Raw genomic sequence first — 23,954 nt, forward strand, 5'->3', positions numbered from 1 at the left:
ACAAAAAATTTATACAATTTATTTCAAGGAACAGTAACCCCAAAAAATAAAAAGTATTTCAATAATGCACTGTTGTGCTGCACTGGTAAAACTGGTGTAATTGCTTCAGAAACTACAATAATTATATATAAACAAGCTGCTGTGTAACCATGAAAAAGGAGAAAAGGCACAGGATACACAGTGGATAACTGATAAGCTCTGTAGTATACAATGGGATTCTTCAGAACTTATCTGTTATCTACTGTGTATCCTGTGCTTGAATGGCTGCCCCCATGGCTACACAGCAGCTTGTTTATATAAACTATAGCAGAGTTTCTGAAGCAAACACACCAGTTTTACCAGTGCAGGGCAACAATACATTTCATTGTTGTTCCTGTAAAACACTTTTGTGGTGTTACTGTTTCTTTAAAATTTGTTGTTTATGTATCCACCTATTCTTTTTTAGATATAAAACAGAATAAAATTTGTGTATTATTTTTACTTTGATTGCCTGACCATTTGCTTTTTGATAGATTGTTTGAACTAAAGATGGAACATGAACAATATCAGACAGAGATCAGAGACTTGCAGGAACAGCTGTCAGAAATGCACGATGAATTGGATAATGCCAAGAGCTCTGTTGATGATGGGGAAAGAGAAGCATTTGTAGAGGTCAGCAATATAAACATACAGAGAAATATGGTTTCAAGTGGTTTCACTGTGTATCGATCATGTTGTGTGTCTCCTACAGGCACATAATATGTGAATGTGTATTAATATATATGCCTATATTTGAAAATGTATGGGCACCTATACTGTTTTATTCCAAATATGACTTTAACAGGGATTGTAGCATTGGCGCTACTTACTCCCCATCCATGTGTGTCTCACTGCATTTTCAGACTGGATGTGAAGATTTGGTTTCCTAGTTCTACAAGCAGAGGAATGATCAAAGCTATTTTGTGATTGGTTGCTATGAGTTAATGCACTGGAGCAAAGTTCATCAAGTGTGAGTGAATAAGCCACTGTCATCACCAGTGCATTGGGAACTCAAGAAAAGCTCCTTCAATTTATTTTCAAGATTTACACCTTCAAGTTTGTTAGGCTGAGGGCACGCATGCCTTACCTTAACTTTTCTCTGCATAATGAAAATTGAGGCAGAGTGAAGTGGATGCTCTGAAATCAGCTCTACATTTAAAAGAACGGATTCCGCTTTTGTACAGTTACAAAGAGCAGAGCGGAGATTGGCTTCAAGTTGCCTGCTTTCGCGGTTTTAAGGCCGATCTCAGCTCAACTCTGTGTATCTGCACACAAGAGTATACTGTTACTTTAAATGCCGATACAGGAAGTATTAATATCATATATCAATATATTAATATTAATTAGGTGGAGCGAAGCATAGCAACTGCTTGTATGCCCTCGGCCTTTGGGCTTTGTCTGCTGAGCCTGTTTTATTTAGTACTTTTCACCTTATCAGCAATTCCATTATTTAATGTAGGGTTTTTTTTTATATACCAGTGATGTTTTTCTCTTTTTGTGCTCTTCTCCAGTCTGCTTCTAAAGCTATAATGTGTAGATTACATCCCTTGTAGTTCGATCTATGGGATTTTGAAATCTAACATCTACAGAAAATCTTAATTGAATAATACAAATTATACTAATGTTTCTTTTTCCAGTTGTTTCAATGACACTGAAGCAGAATCAGTTCAGGTCTGTATTGGACCTGTTGTGTCTAAATTGTGGTTAAATTGGCCAGTGATCTGCCCCGTTTTAAAGTCTTGCACTGTAAGAGCCACAATTTTACTTTTTGCTCATTAGAAAATTATACTTGTGTTAACATTGTCCATTTCAATGTAAATCTAGGAGCTGATCGAAATGAAACAAAGGTTCGAAGAGATCCTTTTGGCTAAAGAAGAGCAGGAAGACTTAATAAGGAAACGGGAGCGCGAACTTACTGCACTGAAGGGAGCGTTGAAGGAAGAGATATCCACTCATGACCAGGAAATTGATAAGCTCAAGGAGCAGTATGAGAAAGAGCTGAAAAAGATCAGAGACAATCTAAATGAAGCAGTAAAGGTAAGCTGTGATGTTTCACATGTTCATTTCAGGAGATGGGCCCTTTAGGGAAGTGGAATATGTGGCATTTTGTTGCCCATGTGAAAATGTCCAATAAAACTGGTGTACTCTGGTCCACATCTGTTCTGTTAACACTAACAGTTATGGTGTATCTCTGTTGGTGCTCACAGGGGACATATGTTGGCTTGAAATTGCATGTTTTGGTCCATATTCTCTCTATATGAGAACTGACAGACAAATGATATGGTCAGCAGGCCCGATCTCTGATTCAGAATAGGCCTTGGCACTTCAAGTACACCGAGGCTCAAACAGCACACCAGCAAACAAAGAATACTAGTCCAGACCTGATTGTCAGTGCTTAGAGAACATAGTGCGAATCTCTGCTTGTGATTTAGATGTCACTTTTTGGGAAATCTGATTCTGCTACAGATTGTTAGCCAGTTTACACTGGTTTGAGTCTGGGAGTATTTTGTTGCCATTATTTGCTGAAGCAATTTGGATTTGTACCTGTGGATGGAAAAAAACGAAAACGATCAACAAAATCAAATATTGAGGGAGTTTACACTCCAAGATATGACTGGTTAATGATTATGCAGCCTTTATACTTCTGAAACACCAAAATATTTATGTAAATTGACATTTATATATTAACAGTATTTCAGATGGTTAACCTGTAATTGTCTGAAATACTGTTATTACTTGTATAAAAAGTTCCTACTGTATTAAATTATTTGAATGCAATTTTAAATTATGCACTGTAAAAATGATTCCCTCCCTCACAAAGACATGCTTTGGGGATAGAACTGGTTAGCAAAGCTTGAAACGTTATCAGAACTGTTCAGAGTTCATCAAATCAGACTGTGTCTCTGTGGGGCCAGCTTTAGACCAAGTTATATTAAAGTAATGGCAAACCGAAAGCACAGATATTTTTTTCCCTCAAATAGCATCAAAAAATACTGACTGGGCAATGTTTTGTAGATTTTAAAAACAAAAAAAATTTACAGGACATTTTTACCACTTGACATTATTGTTAAGTAAGTGTCCATGTTGCTGTTAAAAAAAAGTGTGCTGGAACAGACCTGAAGGATTACTGATGCTTACATTTCTTGCATAGCTGTTATTATCAAAGCAAACTGAGCATTTGACCACACATATTTGCTTATCTAGTAATAAACATTCCACTAAATGTGTTTGGCTTTTACAAGGTCATACATAGTTGGGCCAATTTATAAACCTAGCCAGTAGTTAGTGTTAATTAGTGCAACTTTTTGTTACAAAAAAGAGGCTAATTTATCATTTTTTTTTGCAATTTGTAAAAAAAAATTGTAAAGTTTTAATGTAGCTTCCCTGTGTATGTAAAAAAAAAAACCTGTGCTCCAAATGGATATATTTACAATCAATATTTTTTTCACTTATCGCTAAAAATGTGTGTTTTTTCTGTATTTCTTTAAAACTCAGAAATGTAGAGGTTTATTAAGTGTAAAAAATTCGAAAAACGCTATTACAGACGTGCGGCAACTAAAAGTTTTTGAGGTCCCATTGAAGTCGAGGGGAGCTGTCTGGTCCTATTGGACCACTTTTAATCAATTCAGACTTTTACAGGTTTTTGGATTTTTTTTGGTAGTAAGTTTTAGAGGTTTTCTGTTTTTTAGGCATTGTTCAGCATTTTTTCCTTTCATAATATTTATATTTGGCATTTCTGGATTTAGAGAAATAGAGTTCAATCGTGGATTCAAAAGCCATTAAAACTGCTAAAATCCAACCTTTAATAAATAGGCCTTCAAGAGTCGTCCCTGTGTTCCAGAACCTTCTTCTGCCTGATCTTTGTGTGTAGATCATACTACTTTCTTAGGCAACAATAAAATTCCTGAAAGAAGCGTAATTTAGGGGCTATGACAAATGTTTTGTCATCCAATGGAAAGCAGTGGTGGCCAAAATGCACCTCTCTACCATCAATTCTAACTACAGGTATGGGAACCTTTATTCAGAATGCTCAGGACCTGTGGTTTTCCGGATAATGGATCTTTCTGTGATTTGGATATTCATACCATAAGTCTTCAAGTAAATAATATAGAACTAAAGCTTAACTAAAGAAGTAGGCTAGAAATGTTGTACATTATGTTTTGGGCTTCTGAACATGCCCAAGGGAACCACGGCCCTGAAGATCTGTGCCTCTGAAGATGCCCCAGTAGCTCCCCATCTTCTTTTCTGTTGATTCACCGCACATGCTCTGTGCTGCTGTCACTTACTGAGCTTCGGGACTAACTCACAATATACAGTACACATAGAATATAAATGTCACAATATAAGGCTGATTAGTAAATAATACAGATAATTACTACATGGCAGCACAGAAACCAGTGCAATTAGCATGATCATTTAATAATCAGCCCTGTAGCTTCAACTTATATTACAGGACAACCTCATTTTCTTCTTGATAATTTGTGACGACCCCTAAGCTTAGCTTCTCAACAGCTGCTCAGAGCCCACTGAGCATGTGAGTGGCACAGACACTTTTCAAGATGGTGACCCCCTGTGACAAGTTTGATGTGATCATTGCTGCTATTGACAAGCAGAAACTTTAGGCTGGTGCAACAAATTTAGTATATAAAATGGCATTTTTAGCCATATTCAAATTTATGGTTTAGTTCTCCTTTAAATAAACCCAGTAGACTGGCTTTGCTTTCAATAAGTATTCATTATATCTTATTTTGTATCCATACAAAGAACTGTTTTATTGTTGTTATTATTATAGAGAAAAAGGAAATAATTGTTTACAATTTGAAATATTTGGATAAAATAGAGTCTATGGGAGACTGCCTTCCCGTAATTCGGAGCCTTCTGGATAACGAGTTTCCCGGATAACTTATCCCATACCTGTACTACTGAATGGAAAGCCACCTGTTTGACACCCTTAGGAGTGATGGCAGACCTTGGAGCCAGTATTCTTGAGTGTTTAATTTTTCAATTAAAACTGGAAGAATGCATTTCCAACACAAGCCCTAGTTTTGTTCAGGGCTGTTTTTACACTTAGAATTACTTCACATAACATGAAATGACCCTCACAGGAGGTGACAGGCCAATAACATTTTACACAGCTTTTTACACCGTTTTCTGTGAATTTTGTTTTACACAGCAAAATAAATAGACCCCTTAGAATTTGTTTGAATTCTGCAAAAAGTGCTTATGTACGGAGACCATACTTGTTTTAAGTAAAGCCAGATATTGAAGCTCTGAAAATATTATCCAACTGGTGTCATACGGTGGGACGAATATCCATTGTGCAAAAGGTTTGGCGAGATTATAATGATGTAATTCAAATATGTCTGCGGGGTCTCTAGGCACATTGGGAGTAGTGCAGTTTTTATCGACAATTTGTTATTTTGACATTTTGCTATGTTGTTTATTCATAGGTAGCCAGAAGACTTGTACAGGTATGGGACCTATATTATCTAGAATGCTCGGGACCTAGGATTTTCCAGATATTGGATCTTTCCATAATTTGGATTTTGATACCTTAAATCGGCTAGAAAATTATTTAAACGTTAATTCCAGTAGGTTTGTTTTGAGTTGTTCCCCTGCCCGATATTTTGCTATTTTTAAGCGTCTTCAATAAAGCAGTATATGTTTTAATTTGATGGTTCGTACCTGTATTACATTTGGAATCGGTTGAGCCACACCATTACTTCATTCCTTGATGATCATTTTACCACTGCCAGAGCTGATTGTGTTGCTCCACCGGCTGGCAGATTACCTATAAAGGGCTCAGTCCCCGCCAGGATAACGTCTCCTCTCTTCTGAAGTGTTTGTTTTGCCTCCAGTAAGGATTCATTATATTTTAGCTGGGATATTCTATTCCATAGAAAAGGATGTCATTTTTAAAAATGTTAATTATTTAGATGAAATGGAGTCTATGGGAGATGGTCTTCCTGCATTTTGGAGCTTTCTGGATTACGGGTTTCCAGATAACAGATGCCATACCTGAATATATGTACATTAAAATGTTTTTTTGTTTGTGCAATGTGAAGCTGTTAATAATAAATAAATCTACAGACATGGCGTTGCATTCATGATGATAACAGATTAATTTAGTAATGAGACTGGCAGCTGCTTTTAGCTTAAAACTGGGAAAAACAAGTGTATTTGCTATAGGCCCCACAGGAACTAATGTGGGTGAGGTGTAACAAGTAGAGTAAGCAGTGTTTATTTACACATTGGGTTGCAGGAATTAATATGACCATTTGAATCACTTCAAAGACAAATGGGAGTTCTGTTATTCGCTCTGTTTATTTGCATTCATCATTCTTTTCAAACACTAGGGGCTTTGGGGGTTGGTGAACTTAAGTTAATTAATGCAGTCAAGAAATAATGGTAGCTTGCTTTTAGCAAATTTCAATTAGGAATCATTTTAGCACTATCAGTTTGTCATAAGCTATTAATATGACGGCCATTGCTGGAGCCATGCTGCATTGTTTCACTGTGATTCAGGGCATTCCCACACGATCTACTAATGCTGACAAACATGGAAATAAAGCTGCTCTCTTGTAGCTCCTAACAACCTTGACTTGGCCTTCTTCCTGTTCTTTGTCTAATGGCCGTCCTACACAAATTTGAAGCAGGTCAAGCATTAAAGGAGCATGTTACATTGTCTCCCTGTTTGCTTAACCTACTCTTTTACTTACAGCTGAATCAAATCCATCAAGCAGCAACGTTTCTTTTTGTATTGCTGCTTATGTTGGGATTAGGAATCACAAATAATCTTGTTATTCTTCTTTGAATTTGACAAACTTGTAAATATTGATCACTAAATGAAGTGGCAGGAATAAAAGATACAAAAGCCATCTAGTGTAAAAGATTATTAATGGCAAGCCTCGAGTTGTTCACAGATGAACATTACTGTTGAAATTCCTGCTGGTAAATATATAGCTATATATAGCTTTATAGCTAATATAAAAGCTAACTTTTATATATTATAATAAATTGGCATTGTCTAGCAGGTTTTTGAGTACAATAATCCTTTTGTTTGCATTACACAGTACTTTGAGTTTTGCTTGAAATTAATCTTCTCAAAATATATAGTACTATGTTTGTATACACAACAAGTACTTAATTTAACCATATTTGTAATATTCAGCTTCATTTGTTTCTATCAAAACAGAATTCCAGTGATATAGCTAATCAGAAGAATGAGGCCAGTCAACTAAAATCTGTGTTTGAAAACAAAGTGAAAGTGCTGTTGCAAGAGAACGAGGAGCTGAAAAGGAAAACCGAGAACCTTGAGGTCAAAATTGCTGGACTTCACAAGGAAATAAATGACTTAAGTGAAGAGAATGAGAGACTCAAAGACAAACTTTCAAAGTCTGAGGTGAGAAAATATTGAAAGTAAAGGTATATTTAAATCATTGTAACTAGAAGTGATTGGGTCCCAAAGCAAATTAATTTAAGGCCTCCACATTGATCATAAACCTATAATGAAACTACTTATTAGTCAGTTCCCCTGCTTGGCCCCACACAATTCAAATGATTGTTTGCAAGTGAATAAGCTTAAAATAGTAGTAGGGCCTGTTCTCTTGATAAAGCCTGAGGTACAGTAGTGAGATGACTGCAATTTTTATAATTTTTCAGCTCTTGACCCCATGATCAATATTTTAAATTCCTTTAGATAGAAGTTATGGTTTAGTAGAAATCAACTTCTCCGAGTTAGCTTACATAGAGGGTGGTGCAATAATATACACAGTTTTTTAAATTAACTGTGGGAGGCTGGGTGTGAGGATACTTAATTGATATTGTTTGTTGCAGTAGGGCCTGTGCCTAGGGGGGTAGCCCTAGGTGCCTATATAGTAGATTCATTTTTAAAAAATAAAAACTCTCCCCAGCTGCTGCCGTAGTTTCTCCTCGTGAATAAGGTGGCATCTGTACAGTGCCTTTGGTATCAAGCAGCATTTGTCAGAAGGGCCAGTTAACTCACTAATCCACCTCTACTGCTAAGAAAAAGTCCTGAAAGTGTATACTGCCGGCTGGGGTACTAATGTACTACATTTTTTGAGTGTAATTACATCCTGTTACTAGTTGAGATTGATGGTGTTCAAGGATCTGACACACTGTGTGCACTTAGGCATTGCCTTTGCTGGAAATAAATATTCAACATTTGTTGTAAAAGCTGTAAGTGGTCATTATGATGTACAAATATTGCTACAGAAAGAAAAGCAGCAGTTGGCAGTTGCCTTGGTAAATGCAAAGGACCAAGACAAGGAAGCTGTGCAGTTTGCAAGAAAGCTGGAAAATCAACTTGAAGACACTAAGGTATTTTTTTTCTATTGTCTAAACAATGTAAATACGTTATTTAGCATTTTGTAGGGTTACTTTTCTTGGGAAACACTTTTCACTGTTTCAGGAAAACCCTTCTGTAACACTTAATAAGACTGTTACCTAAACCTACCTGCTTAAAATATTAATTCGAGACTTTCAGTGCCTAATACAAGTGGTGCTCTGCTTTAATAAAATATACATCTTAAAGAGGTGCAGGACAGGGGGTGTAGGGCAGGGGGGTTCTGGCCCATCAGGGCTGCCTCATCAAGGGCCCACACACAGCCCCGGGCCCCTGGTCACTTCTATGGACCCTTTCACCCCAGCTGCAAGCCCTCTCCCTTGCTGACGCTTACTTTCTTAGCTCTTCAGGGCGGGGGGAGGTCAGGGAGCAGCGCACAATTTGGGCAGCCATGGGGAGTGGGTAAGTCGGGGAGAACGGACCCAGTGAATGAGGCCAGTTAGAGACAGGATAATATCTCTAGTAGTACTCTCTAGGAGAGTAAGATAGTAAGGAGAGAGAGCATCAAGTATTGTAGCAGGGAGTAGCTTCCCTAGGCTATAAGATTTGCCTACAGAGAAGGGACCACAGTGGATAGGGTGTCAGGCTTCGATTCTTCTCACTGACCACTCCACTGGGTGGGATCAGCACCACTTTTGAAGTATATCCGCCTGGAGGTCTGCCTTACCACTTGACTACATCCGCAGAGGAGTCACATTCTCTGATGTCTCATCCACCTGTCCTAGCCTGCTGATATTATTCTGCATATGCCTCATTGCTTATAAGTAACCCTGTGGATCATTTGTCTCTGACAAACTGTTACTCATTTATTTTACTGCAAGAACCTCCTGGGGTCCATTATTTTATATTTATATTGCACAGTAGCCTGTGGGAGTTGTAGTTACACTACACCACACCTTTAGTCTTCCACTTAGCGAAGGCCCTGCCTTAAGTGTTAGTCACATGTAAATAGACAATGGTTTAAATCTTGCGCAAAAATGTAGTAAACTTCGGATGCGCAAAATACAAAGGGATTCCACCCCAAAAAAAGAAATTAGAACAAACGGTTTGATATGCGCTTCCGTTTAAAAATAAAAATAAATACACCAACTTTCAGTATCCCCCAGTTGTCCCAAAGTTTCCCTATAGTCCACCAGGGTCCGGAGCCGAAGATGGTAACCCAGAAACCGCTTCCACAGCTGGCGATCGCTTCTAAGCTTTAAAACAAAGAAGAAACAAAAACCGCACCAATGTGAAAAACTTTTAAAGCCGGTGTCAAGGCCCTGCTCTGGTTACTACTTACAGGATTTCCCGGACACGGCTTGCACACAAGAACAGATCTGCGGTGAGGTAAGTCTCAGCTTGTCCTCCTATGCGATGCCGCTGGTGTACTTCACAATTCCACGGTCCTATGCGCTAGCTATCTCTGCGATTCTGTTCCTGAGCGTTCAAGTTGATTCATATCCCACAGTCTTGGCGTCCTCTCATACACTTCCCAGGTCAGTCAGGGTCAGGCACTCACGAGTTGATCAGAGAATTGGGAATGCCTTGTGCTGGGAGATTATGTAAGCAACGAAGGGATACTCAAATAGTTGAAGGTAATTACCTTCAACTATTTGACTGACCTGGGAAGTGTATGAGAGGACGCCAAGACTGTGGGATATGAATCAACTTGAACGCTCAGGAACAGAATCGCAGAGATAGCTAGCGCATAGGACCGTGGAATTGTGAAGTACACCAGCGGCATCGCATAGGAGGACAAGCTGAGACTTACCTCACCGCAGATCTGTTCTTGTGTGCAAGCCGTGTCCGGGAAATCCTGTAAGTAGTAACCAGAGCAGGGCCTTGACACCGGCTTTAAAAGTTTTTCACATTGGTGCGGTTTTTGTTTCTTCTTTGTTTTAAAGCTTAGAAGCGATCGCCAGCTGTGGAAGCGGTTTCTGGGTTAGTCACATGTAACCCATGCTAAGATCTAACTGGATATTAACCCCGTTTGACCTGTATAGCCCAAAATAGTGTTACACACCCATAGCTATAATTTGTAGTTTTTGCAGTAATCCTTCAGTTTGGTAAGGGCTGAATTTCATGAGGCCTGGGTGGAAAGTGGTTGAAAGTGTAGTCAAGCTAGTCTAGATTTTAGCATTTAAGTATGTCTGTAGAGAATGGTTGGTGCCCAGTTAATCTGTATTGTGGCTCCCACACATGCACAACTGTTAATATTCAGGGAAGGAATGTAAATAGTGAATATGGGCCAAGACCTACTTATATTATGACATTGTAGCAAGGGATAGCTCATACCTCATTTAGCTGTAGTAAAAGATAAAGTGTAGCTGATAATAAAAATGCTGAAGATAAAAAAAGTAAGCTGTTTCTCCTTACCACTCTCTCACTATAAATTAAAGGGAGAAACAAATCAGATTTCTTTCTTTGTAACTAACCCCATTCCAGGTTTCTAAGGATCTAATAATAAAAATAATTAATAATAATAATCAGCAGTTAAAGAAAACAGAAACAACTACGGCCACAGCCTTTCCATGTGTGACGGAAGCCTTAGGTCCTAGAAACACTAACGTAAGCATTTTGAAACCAAAATCCACTCTGCGTGTGTGTGTTGTTGACACACACACATCTTAAAGGCTATTAAAAATGCGTAAAAAAAATATCTCTCTCCTCCATCTCTCCCTCTCCCCCACCTCCTTCTTGATTTCTGGATAATAGGTCCCATGTCAATAATATCCGATCATTCCAGAAGATAAATCTAAAGCTTATGTAAGATATGCTACAGATGCTGCTGACAAGGCTCCCTGCACAGATTCCACTCTCACTTCAAAATGAATGTTTTATAGTGTTGTATATAAAATGCATGTTCTGGTGCACACGTTTAGCAATTTGGATTTTCTGTGTATTACAGAGAAGCCTGAGCAGAGTGTCCCATGAGCACCAGCAATTAACAGAGAGGTTAAAGGAAGAAGCTAACCAGAAAGAACAGCTGAGGAATCTGAAGAATGAAATGGAAAATGAGCGATGGCAGTTGGACAAGACAATTGAAAAATTACAAAAAGAGGCAGGTTGAAAAGCTACCATTTTTCACTTCCATTTTTAGCTTTCATGTTGTTACATTTGTTAGCTATCAGATTTTCAGTTTGACGCCTAATTGTGATTCTTTAATCTTCAACAGATTTCCAGGTTTTTATTGTGCTTTACATCATTCCAGTCTTTGCCCTATAGGTTTACTCTGGAAGGTGGCAGTACATCCACTAAGTCACAATTAGCTGATATGGAGAACTTCAACCTGCGTTAGGAACAAGTATTGATTTTTAAAAGTAATGCAAACACCTATGCAATATAGACCCTTTGTAGTTGAGATCAGCATGCAGAGGGTATGAAAAGGAACAAGCCTTGTCAGGGTTTTACATTTGGCTATTTTTTTTTTTTAAACTAAGCTTGTTGCAGGTTTCGTATCAAGTTATTTTCCAAAGATCTAGTAATAATATATGCTGGTCTTTCATGCAGTCATTCCCATTATAGTTTTGAACAGACCAGCGGTAAATGTGCTTTAATAGTTCTCTTATTCTGTTTTAGTTGGCAATATCCATGTGAGTGACTTGGGAAACTTCAGTTTAATAAAACATAACATGAATTTTCTATGCCATTGAATTCTGTATGTTAGGGTCCCCCTGCTGCCCATTTTCAGAAAGCATAAATGATAGGATTCATCAAAATGTAAACTCAATGCCTTAATGTGTGACTAAAGAAGCTAGTTGCTTGATTAAATGTTATTATATACAGAGGTGCACTTTATCAGTGTTCCTATTCAGTGCTGTTTGTAGTTCCCAATTTACCATTTACATACTTACATAGGCAAGTGGGGTTGAAAATAAGACCAAAGTCCATCACGTTCAACCCCTCCAAATGAACTCCAGTGCACATACATACACACACCCACTGAAACTACATATACCAATATCTATATTAATCATATCACTGTAGCCTTTGATATTGTGCTTGTCAAAAAAATCATCCAAGCCCCTCCTAAAGGCATTAACAGAATCAGCCATCAACATATCTGACATCTGGCATTCCACAACCTCACTGCCCTCACTGCGAAGAACCATCTACATTGCTTCAGATGAATGTTCTGCTCATTTGACTGGTTAGTCTGTTACAAATAGAAAAAATAAAATTTCAGTAGGCATTTCTGTAGGAGAAAGCAATGTAGATGTCATCACAAAAAAAGAAACAAACCTTTGCAACTATTTTTTTATGTTTTACACATATCAAGACAATGCTTGCATTTGCTTTCTACTACAACTCAAAATATTTGTTAATATGCTGTTTCAATTATTAATTATTATTTTTGACTTGTATTATAAGTTCTGTGTACCTAATGAAAGAACTTCCAACATGTTGGCAGAACTAATCCAGCACCAAATGTTGCAGAGAACTCCTCTGTTTTCCCATGTAGTAAAGCGCTCAAGCAATTGATTGTGCAGTGGCAGAAAGTACACAACTTGTTCCTAAAGTCCTTCCCGCAAATAGCAAATGTAGCAACGCTGAGTTTGTTAATCATTAGGCTGGACCTCAGCATGGTGAAACATTTTTATTCGCATTGTTCAGTTACTGCATTTGCATCACAGGATTCATTACTATTTATAGTATAAAGAAAATGTATTCAAGGTTATTAGATACTTGAATTAATTAAATAGCAAGTGTCAGCACATTTACCACCAGTAGCTGCAATGCGATAATGTCATCGCTACAAGGTCAGTTTGAATATTATTGCAAGTGATTATTACACATAGAGCAGAAATGATTTTACAAAAATAGGTATTTGCATAGTCTCAGCAAGAGATATTCTTAAATCATGTATGCAATACCAAGGAGAAGCAAGAAGAAATGTTTCACCATGCTGAGGTCCAACCTAGTGATTGACTGATGATTAACAAACTCAGCCTTGCTCTATTTGGTGTTTGCAGGGAAGGATTTTAGGAACAAGTTGTGTACTTTCTGTCACTACACAATCATTTGCTTGAGTGCTTTACTACATGGGAAAATATTGGTTGCAGTCCTTAAAATATTGCCTTGATGTAAAGGCTCCAGACATCACAGAGAGCAGCTCAGCATCTGTATTCTTGTCATTCTCCTTTACAAACACTAAGGGGGTATTACATACAGTACTTTACACACACGTTTTTCGCAATAGAGTTAACAACCTCCAACACTGAATGCAGATTGATTATGATACTAATTAGAAGTAACTGGTGTATCCATATAAGCACATTTTAATTTTTAGTGCTACTGGTCCTAAAATGCTTCCTTTATTTTATTTGCTACATGTATTTAATTCCCTGACTATGCTTGTGACCAATTCAGCAGTGCCCTGGGTGCAATTAGAAAGTGTCCCTGCCCAGATTATCTTATAAGACGCTTATAGCGTGGAAATCACAAAAATTTTGTCAATATAACAAATTCACTACATGTATCTGTCCGTTTTATTGATTTCTCATTATGCCTCCAAATTTTGAAAAGTGTTAAGATTAATGGTGAACCTAATGTAATGATTGTTTCACCTAATTCTCAAACGTGTTGTGTGAGTGTGCCAAAAAATCTTTTCTATAGTAACAAAATGATGTATCAATATTTTCCCTAACATTTTCAATGTGGCAATAGCATTTTGGCAGAAATAAGGACATTCAAAATGTTGTAGCTATCACAAATTCTCAGATATGTCGGTTACGATGGCCCAAAGCTATATGCCCATTTTTAATAACGACATTTTTTAACTGACAGTTGTAGTGAAAAAAATATACATTGTCTGAATTAGTTGGAATAGACTACACGTACACTCCACATTTTACTTTATGTACATTTTTCTTTATTTACACTTTTTTTGTAAACAAAATGTGCCATTGCATTATACACCCCTTTAAAAAAGAGATGGAGGAAAAAAACCTCTTTAAAAAAGTGCCACTTTGGTTGCTTTCTCCGGCTGTGCAGAAGCGTTAGCAGCGCTCAATACTTTGCACTGGAAGATGCCAACCAATCCCTATGTGGTGGGGCAGACAGCCCGCAGCTAAATGGACTTCCCTGTGTGAGCTCTGATTGGCTGCCAACATCCTACTAGGTTTCTGGGTAAGGACATGCCCACTGCTCATTTGTAACATCAACAAGAACAACAGGGAATCTATGGAGAGATCTATGAGGGTCATTTTTTTATTTTTTTTAAATATTGTACTTTCATCATAATTATCTTTGGATAAGTGTCTCTTGCAAAACTAGTTTCTGGCAAAAAATACTTTGGTGACTTTTCTTATTAGCAGCCATAATGTTGAAATTCATATAACCGCATGGCAACATTTTGTAGCTCTCCTTCTCATTTCGGACTCATTCCTTCTGTCCCATATCTGTCAGATTTCAGAAAATGTTGAGTATTCACAGATGTCCACAGTGGAACTTCAGAAGCAGTTTGATGAATATAAAGACAAGTATCGTAGGGAAAGTGCTGAAATGCAGCGACAGATAAAAGATAAAAATCTGGACGTAGAGAGTGCTTGCCAGACTATCAAAAAACTGCAAGATGAGGTAAATATTAAAGAATAGTAAAATAAGCACATTTTTTATTTATAATGTACAAGATGACTATCTGCCTACTCGTTGGCTTTAGCAAAAAATATGTTTGTACAAAGCTCATCCTATGCCCCGTGTTACTTTGTTTTTATAAAGATTAATCTCTTTCCCAGGCTTATTAAAGATTGCCTAATTATCCAGAGAAATACTAAAACGTTTTCTGGTGACTTTTCCAAAACTTTTTAACTAATTATTTTTATAATCCGCAAGAGAAATCAGGCTAATTATTGCTTTTATAATTGTCTGGTATCATGGCTCATTTTTTTCTACTTATAACTTTAGGTTCGCCATTTGGAGGAGAATTTGCAAGATTACCAGAGAGCCCAGGATGAGGCTTTAACCAAGATTCATCTTCTTCAGCAGACCATTAAAGACCTTCAATACGAGCTGGATGCTAAAACTCATGTGAAAGATGATCGGATCAGACAGATCAAATCAATGGAGGTATTTTTTTTCTGAACAGAACTCAATAATTCCTTCTTTATTTATGGTACGCTTAGAGTAAACTGTTAACATAACCCTTGATCCTTAACACGTTATACAAGATTGGGTATACTATAGCTATAGGTGGCAAAATAATTGAACACATCATTATGCATACCTAATTATGATAACCAATATTTTGTTATTTTGCTTTGTGTAGTTCCTCAAATGATGAGCACGTGTTGACTTGGATTAGTAACACCAAAAAAAGGAAAATGCTTTAAAGTAATAAAAATATAATGTAGTGGAAAAGCAGAGGATGCTTAATAGATAACAGATAAACTCTGTAGTATACAATGGGATTCTTCAGAAGTTATCTTTTATCCATTGTGTATCCTGTGCTTGAATGGCTGCCCCCATGGCTACACAGCAGTTTGTTTATAAACTATAGTAGTCTTTATGAAGCAAACACATCAGTTTTAACAGTACAAAGCAAAATACATTACATTGTCATTCCTTTAAAGCACTTTCAATTGTTGGTGTTACTGTTCCTTTAAAGTTTAAAGAATAAATGTATACAGGTACATGATCTATTATGGGGTGAGGATATTTCTGTAATATTTGGATCACCATAATAAAACTTAAAATAATTTAAACACAAAATAAACCCAATAGGGTTATTTTCCACCACTATAAATTTATGAAAATCAGTATTGAAAATATTATTTTCTTAAATATTAACATACATATTAAACACAATTTTATGTACAAGTTAACATAGTGGTAAAAATAGAGGTCTGTGAACCCGAACCTGCTTCTGTACTGATTCTTATTTCTTCCTTATTTCTCCAACATATGTATAATCTTGTCTTCTTACTCCCCCCATATCCATCAGTACCCTGCAAGTTGTAAAATAAGGTGAACTAAAATCCCAGGACCTAGTATCATTTGCTTGCTGTGAACCCCCAGTATTTACCTCTGGCCTTTTATTAGGGAATGAAACATTGTCTTTGGATTGCTGTGTGTTGGCATCATTCAAGCGGGAAGATACTGTAGCCAAAGCTAGCGTGCATTGAACATACAATAACAAAGTAAGATACACAAGAGGAAAAAAAACAGTTTAGAAATGTTATAAGGCTAAGTGCTGCATTAATGTTAACGAGAGCAATAATTATGATTATCTTCTTGTCAGGTGTCATTTAATGGTTGTAATTATGATTGCTGCCGTAGATGCTTAAAATAAGCCTTTTTTTTTTTTTTTTTTTTTTTTTTTTAAATCCACTAAAAAGAGAGCCCCCAGAATAACCTAGGGCACACCTGCAAGGGAAAATATTCAATTATTATAGACTCCACTTCCATCCATCCTGACTTGCTTTAAGTTGCTACCCACAACAGGGAGCAGGGGGGGGCGAGGTTAGCAGAAAGGGGGTTGCTGCTGTTACTGCAGCAGGCATGGAGTGAATGGCAGCTGGGACAAGTGGTACTTGCCTTGGACACAAGTACATCTTGAACAAGCACTGTAGCTTATATTCTTATGGCATGTATAGGACAACAAGTAGGCAATATGGGCATGTAAGTGCATATTAGCAGGCAGTGTGTTTTACCATCAATTTACCTTTAAAGGAGAAAGAATGCTACCAAAGCAGATTATTGCCAATAGATTAGCCACAATAGTGCAAGCTATAACACTATATTTATTCTGTAGAATGTTTTACCATAGCCGAGTAACAGCTCTAGAAACCCTCTCTCGGTTTGTTTAGGATAGCAGCTGCCATGTTAGCTTGCTGTGACATCACTTCCTGCCTGAGTCTCCCTGCTCGCTCTGGGCTCAGATTACAGCAGGAGGGGGGGAATGGAGAGGGATAGAGGAGCAAACAGAGCATGCTCAAGCCCTAGCGCTGGAGGTTTATGCTGAAAACAGGAAGTCTGATACAGAAGTCCATTTATACATAATAGAAGTGAAGAAATGCAGTGTTTCTTTTGACAGAGGACTCGGAGCAGCATTACTTTAAAGGGTTTACTGATGTATTTAGATAGACCTTTCTGATAAAGCTTACTTAATTTTAGCCTCTCCTTCTCCTTTGAGGAGATGCTGCTTTAGTAGTGTTTAATGCTTATAGGTTGTTGTCCTGTGCGATTAGATACATGGAATTGTAGATCTGAGTGACAGAGGAGTCCAGAAGAAATTTAAATTTTTAATATACAACATGTAACATGAATGAAAGTGCAGTCCCTGGGATTTTTTTTCATTTCTGTGATCAAAAAATATAATTTCTGTGATTAATAAAAATGTGATTGGTAAAGGGCAAACTGTTCATCATTTGAAAAACATGGATATTCTTTGTGAGAGAATGCATTCCATGTATATTACATATGTTTGTAGAATAATCAATCTTCTCTGACACACATTCACAAGAACCTTATGTTAGGGGAGTGAGGAATGAGATTTGATCTGATAGAATGTTTTGAGAATGGCTGCATGCTTGGCATTTGCTAGTTTGTTTGAGCAGTCTTTTACCACAATACTTTTTCCAAGTTCCAAAATTGCAGGTCAAATTTTTATTGTTCCCTCTTTTGTGCCATTTAGATTTTTTTTAGGCCTGGGTGATGAATTGCTATTGGTTGATTTGCTTTAATAGCAAACCAGACTGGCATATCAATCATCACGGTAACAACAAAGTTTTGCTAAAGATCTCATTCATTCATTTTGGGATTAGTATGTCAATGTTTTAAAAACAAAGCCATTTTTGTTTCTCTTAGGACAAGATATCGCAGTTAGAAATGGAACTCGATGAAGAGAAGAACAATTCAGACCTTCTGTTAGAGAGAGTAACCAGATGCAGAGAGCAGGTACGTATGTTCATAAATGTTTGCTTTCATTTTTTGTTGCATTTTTACTGGTCTAATAGCTTCTGATTTCCAAAAGACTGAATCTGAAACGTGTACAAAAAAAATTAAAAGATTTTTTATTAACAGATAGAGGTCCATTTATCAAAGTCCGAATTATCTCATTATTTTCTGAAAACTACTCCGACCAAATCCGCACGGGTTCTCCCCCTTATTTATCAATACATTTTCCCGAAAATTTCATGTGTGGGGAAAGTAACTGAAAAATTGTAAAAAAAAATCTAATTGTACAATTGTTTCCTAAAACTCTTTACTATCAATATTATCAGATTATTGCACGAAACCCAGTGCAGATCAAGATATCTTCAGAACTTCTCCCATTGACATATATGCAAACTTGGCAGTTCTGAGATGCTGGATTTTCGTATTCTGATTTAACCATTCTCGGGGTATAATAAATCCAGAAAAATCTGAGATTTTTTTCCCACTAAAAAAAACAAATTTTTCGTATTTTTGTCATTCAGGCTTGAATAAATAACCCCATTAGTGTAGTACTGTTACTGCTTCATAATCAATAATATATATATTCCAATGAGTATCTGCACTCCAAGGCTAATTTAGATAGAAGGAGGGGTGCATGGTAATCTTGTATACACCAATAGTTTCCAGACCAGCACTCCCTTTAGTAAAAGAATATAATTTTTATTGTTGCATAGTATCAATATCCAACGTTTCGGTCCCCATTGGGACCTTTTTCATCCTTAACAGAAATCTGAATGTTTATTATGCTTTATTAGATGTAAGGTATTGAATATGCTATCCTGGGTTTTACTGAGGGCCGACACGGAAACACATAGCAAAGCTTTAGGAACACACTAGCAGAAAAAGAAAGGACTTCATTTGTAATCGCTTCAAAGTGAGGGAAAAAAACCTCTGAACTAGAACCTTGTAGCTGTGGATTTCTTCGCAGAAACCGTGGGAGAGTGGTTTGTTTCTATAGCTACCATGTAAATATGGAAGGATAAAGTTACAAAGGCTTTGCAATGGTATTTTTTTTCGTGCGTCTCCGCAACATTCCCAGAAGGTTTCCCAACACCTGCTCCTCTGGCCACCAGGTGGATGAAACCATTAAATAAAAACTCGCCAGTGAAGTGCCTACAGTTTGTGCTCTTTTTAATTGGCACTTCCTGCGTTTTTTTGGAGCTGCCTGTCTGAAGCAATTGAATTTCGAACCTATCAGAACAAGTGTCCCCCTCCCTCTCCACCAGCCCTGAGATTGAACACAGTATTTATGAGAACCGCAAGATGGTTTCCAAACCGTAACCAGTTTAAAGAGACATGAAGGGATGGATCCAAGCTTTCTGCTATCAATAATTGACAAGAAATGAAATTGTGTAGTTTCATTAGCGGGAAAATGATAACCAGCTGTTTTTAATACTGCGTGCACCACAAACACAAGTTCTGCTTATTAAATCCATGTTTATTCTCACTGAGCCATAAAAGCCCTTTGAGAACCCTTTGTTTTCAGTATTCACCAAACCCAGCTGTGATAACTTCTGCCGAAAGCGAAGTATTTGTTGTTCCTCTGTGGGTGAAAATAATGAATAAAAAAAATAAACAGCTTGTTTGCCAGAGAAACCTGCACGATATTTGGAATTGCTGGCCCCCATGAGCACAGGAATCATTGCTCACTCTTCTTCAGAAATAACATTTGCACTTCTATAAAAGGAAATTGCTTATGGTTGATGGAATGATTCCTGCGATATTGAAATTGTGTGTTAACAAAAAGAGCTCTTGCAGTGGAATACTTTCCTTTGCGTTTTAAATGCAAACTTTGAACTATTTTTTTTTTACCAATCCAAAGCACGTGTTTCTGTGGTTGCTTTCATTTAAGAGGCAAACTTACCTACCTTATCAGTACCTCTCAAAGGAAAAATCAGTTTGTCCAGTTATTTCTATCTAGCAATATAAAGAATGCTCATTATAGGTATTGTCACGCATCAGCCAACTGTGGCATTCTCTTAGCGATTTCCATTGTTTGAATTTAATGAGGAAGGCCACTGCAGCAAAATACCAACATTGCCATATATTACATTATCCTATTTAATATTATTGTGGATCATGCTGAACAAATGCATCTGATGCTTTTTTAAGGAAATCTACCAATATCTGTTCTGGGAGTTGCAATTAACTCACTGGGAGATGGAAAGCTATTATCCCAGACTGCACTTAATGCAAGAATCTTTGCAATCATTGCCTACTGAGCATATTCAATAGCCAACAGCCAAAGGAGGGGAGGAGGAGAAGGAATCCTAAGTGATTAAGGGGATGCTGCAACCTTACTATTGACCTTTGAACAACCAGAGTGGCATGTATTTAAAGATTTCAAAAAGGCTGTTCATTGATTCAAATTTTGTGTGTGTGGGGGGGGGGGGTTACATGTCCTTTAAAGTCAGCACAGAGTAGCATTTACTCACTGAAAAGGTTTGAGTATTTGAGTGCAAGAAGGAGGGAGCAAGGTGTGCAAGTGTTTTTTTGGCTGCACTTCTTATTGAATAAGTGGGAGCCACAATAGGTGGTCACTGGTGTATTACACCTGGCTAAAATAGGGTTGTGGTTGCCATTGGCAAAATGAATATCATCATTCTGGTTATGAATTCAGATCTTAGGTGCCCCCAACATCTAAAACTTTCTTTTAAAAAATCAGTTAAAGGGGTTGTTCACTTTCCAACCCCTTTCAGCTTTTTTTCAAATTTTTGTCTTTCTGAAGCAGCTCCAGGGGGGTCGCCGACTGTAAACTGTTCTAAATACATTTAATTGATTTCTTATCTTTGTCCCTACTGAGCAGAATCCCTGAGTTTCATTAAAGGCCACTGTTAGAATCAATACAATAGTTGCTAATATTCCAGATGCTGCCGAGAAATGTATCAACTATTGTTTCTATATGTTTCAACTAAATGTAGTAGATTGTAACAGTTCAGATTCCACACCTGGATTAAAGACAGGAACATTAAACTTTCATATTGGAAAAACTGTCAAAAATAGAAAACAGAAAGCAATTGAAAATATCTTTATTTCTGGAGCAATCTGGAAACAACTGAACTGAAGTTTTTTGAATGTGAAAAACCCATTTAATAGTATTATTTTCCTTTTATTGATGATTAGTTGCTTGTGTACCTGAATCTATCTACCCCATTTCAAGCATCATGCTAAAATTGTTATGAGTCAATGCAATAAGGTGCCTATGCTTAGCACTTTAAGGAGGTTATTTATCAAAGTCCAAAAAGTTCTCACTATTTTCTGAAAACTACTCTGACCAAATCCGCACAGACTTTTTCTCTTTATTTATCAATACATTTTTCTGAAAATCAATAAATCATGAAAAATCCAAATCGTAAGAATTTTGCGGATTTGTCGCTGAAACCTGCAACTTTTTCCGATTTGATGCCCGAAAACACGACCATGGACATCTGCCATTAACTTCTACATGAACTTGGCAGGTTGAAGTACTTTTTTATTTGGACTTTTAACATCATTGGGGTTTAATAAATCACAAAAATGTTTAGGTTTTTCCCCCTTTAAAATCCTGACCAGAAAAAATCAGACTTTAATATATAACCTCCTTACTGTCTGTAACATCCGAAAGTACATAAAGCTGCTCCTCTGATACTGAAGTCACCACACCTTATAAAGTTGTCGTACTTGTTTTAATTGTACAGTGATTTGCAAGTGAAACAATTATATATCTATATCTATATATATCTCAACATGACTGGAGAGTCTTTGCTCAAACAGACTCCACTACTTGCATTCCCCCCCCACACACACATCCGCATTCCATTCTGTCGTATGATTACAGTAAAGCCATGATAAATCACAATATGTAACAAGACTTTGCTTTACTTCTGCACCTTGTTAGATTGAAAGTTTGAATCAAAAAGTTCATTTTTGAGGCCTACCCATATGTGGGTTATGCCTTTAAATTTGAGGTACAGATGAAGAGACAACATTGTGTCTATTTCATGATGCTATGCAGTGAATGTTTCACATGTGGATTCTGTAGGAGAGACAGGACAGAAATGCCTGGGAAGGTTAAATATGCACCAGCACACAATAAACCAAAGAAAAATAGAAACACCCGTTTCGTTACACTTTTGAAAACAGGAATTATATGAGCCCTGGATTCAACCTTTCCTCTTACCGGTATCTAGAATATACGACACCAAAAAAAGTGGGTAATACAGTATACCGTGGTACACATCTAGTTTGCTTTAAATGATATGGCCAGTACTTTCAGCTTCATTTTATAAAATGCCTGAAGAAGGGACCACATAGTCCCAAAAGCTTGATGTGTAATATTTCTATACCATTATTCAAAGGAATCACTTCTGTCACTCTTGTTTAGTTAACCTTAAAATTGTTTCTTCCTGCCAATAAGTCTCATGATCTGCCAGTTGTGCATAAACTGTTATCTTTATTCCCACATTTTTGTTACTGCAAAAAATCTCAAATGTACAGGCATAAAGTATAATTATTGCACCTTGGGGCTGCTTTGTACAAATACAAGCCCAGCCATTTATGTTAAGTAGGAATGAGCCCATGTGAGCTCTCCCTAACTGCTCTGGAATGTGAGGCCATGCTTTAACAGTAGATTCCGGAAACATACGTGAGTCTGAATGCATTATGAGAGCAATCTCTTCATAGGAAATGTTAACAATTTGGTGATTTCAATGACCGATGCCATGTAATTAGTATAGGAACTCTTATATGATGTCCTTGTCTCACCATATAAAGGGCAAATCCGTTTCTTCTACTGAAAAGCGGAATATAGGTTACCTACAGTAGGCCTCTTTGTTTTAGTCTAGACATAGCCCCTCCCCCTTATAATTCTAGAGACCTCTTTAGAACTTGACGTATACATTATTTGGAGATCTTCAGGTTATTTGGAACTATGATTTATATCTGATCAGGCCAACACATCAGACTGACTCCTTTTACATATCTCAGCCTAGACAAGCTGCATGGTGCTGGTCTTATTGACCCATAGCTAGGGTTGCCACCTTTCCCCAATTAATAACACTGGCATCAAGCAACATTTATACCAGCACAGCAACATCCATGTGTCAACCCTACTCATAGCCCTGCACTAACAAGATTGCTATCCGCATGATACCCTGGCATTGGTTATTATAGCAACAGCTGAATTTGAGCTCTGTGTAAATGGGATTGTTGGGTGAAGGGGTCCCTTGCTGCCAAAATGAGCATGTTTGAAAACCTTACATTTGTAGTATGTTTCCCTTGCACCACTAAGGAGGCCTCTTCCATTTCCCTGTGCTGCTGTTCCTCGCACCCTAAAAATCTGTGTTCAAATACATAGACATTTACAGATATATTTACAGTAATATAAAAAGAGGTGGCAAACTGTTAAACAAGGGTACACTAACAGTATTTGTTCTGTTACAAGAACTATATAATCCAGAATGTGTTTTTTAGATAATGTAGTATGGACCAAACCAGAGTCAGACTGGGGGTGTGTGGGCCCATCGGGGCTTCCACATCAGGGGCCAGTCCAACCCTGGATCAAACATTGTAACTTACAGATATATAGATGCAAATGTCAGTGCACTAAGGCCTTTTATTTCTGAGTCCACGGGTTGGGCAGAAATTATTTACATTAAATCAGCCCTCAATCAGG

The 23,954-nt window shown here is 37.3% G+C and overlaps 1 protein-coding gene across 3 annotated transcripts in view; it reads left to right on the top strand.

Moving 5' to 3' along the window:
- Nucleotides 1-23,954, top strand: part of cgnl1.S (cingulin-like 1 S homeolog) — a 71,007-nt gene that overhangs the window by 40,453 nt on the left and 6,600 nt on the right. For all 3 annotated transcript variants that reach the window (XM_018255472.2, XM_018255473.2, XM_041588319.1), the window contains 8 exons: nucleotides 513-651; nucleotides 1,843-2,055; nucleotides 7,214-7,420; nucleotides 8,254-8,358; nucleotides 11,274-11,426; nucleotides 14,774-14,944; nucleotides 15,272-15,433; nucleotides 18,173-18,262. In XM_018255472.2, coding sequence (XP_018110961.1) covers nucleotides 513-651; nucleotides 1,843-2,055; nucleotides 7,214-7,420; nucleotides 8,254-8,358; nucleotides 11,274-11,426; nucleotides 14,774-14,944; nucleotides 15,272-15,433; nucleotides 18,173-18,262 — 1,240 coding nt within the window. The remainder of the gene's footprint in view (nucleotides 1-512; nucleotides 652-1,842; nucleotides 2,056-7,213; nucleotides 7,421-8,253; nucleotides 8,359-11,273; nucleotides 11,427-14,773; nucleotides 14,945-15,271; nucleotides 15,434-18,172; nucleotides 18,263-23,954) is intronic.

This window comes from Xenopus laevis, chromosome 3S, assembly GCF_017654675.1.
Source record: "Xenopus laevis strain J_2021 chromosome 3S, Xenopus_laevis_v10.1, whole genome shotgun sequence".
Classification (NCBI taxonomy): domain Eukaryota; kingdom Metazoa; phylum Chordata; class Amphibia; order Anura; family Pipidae; genus Xenopus; species Xenopus laevis.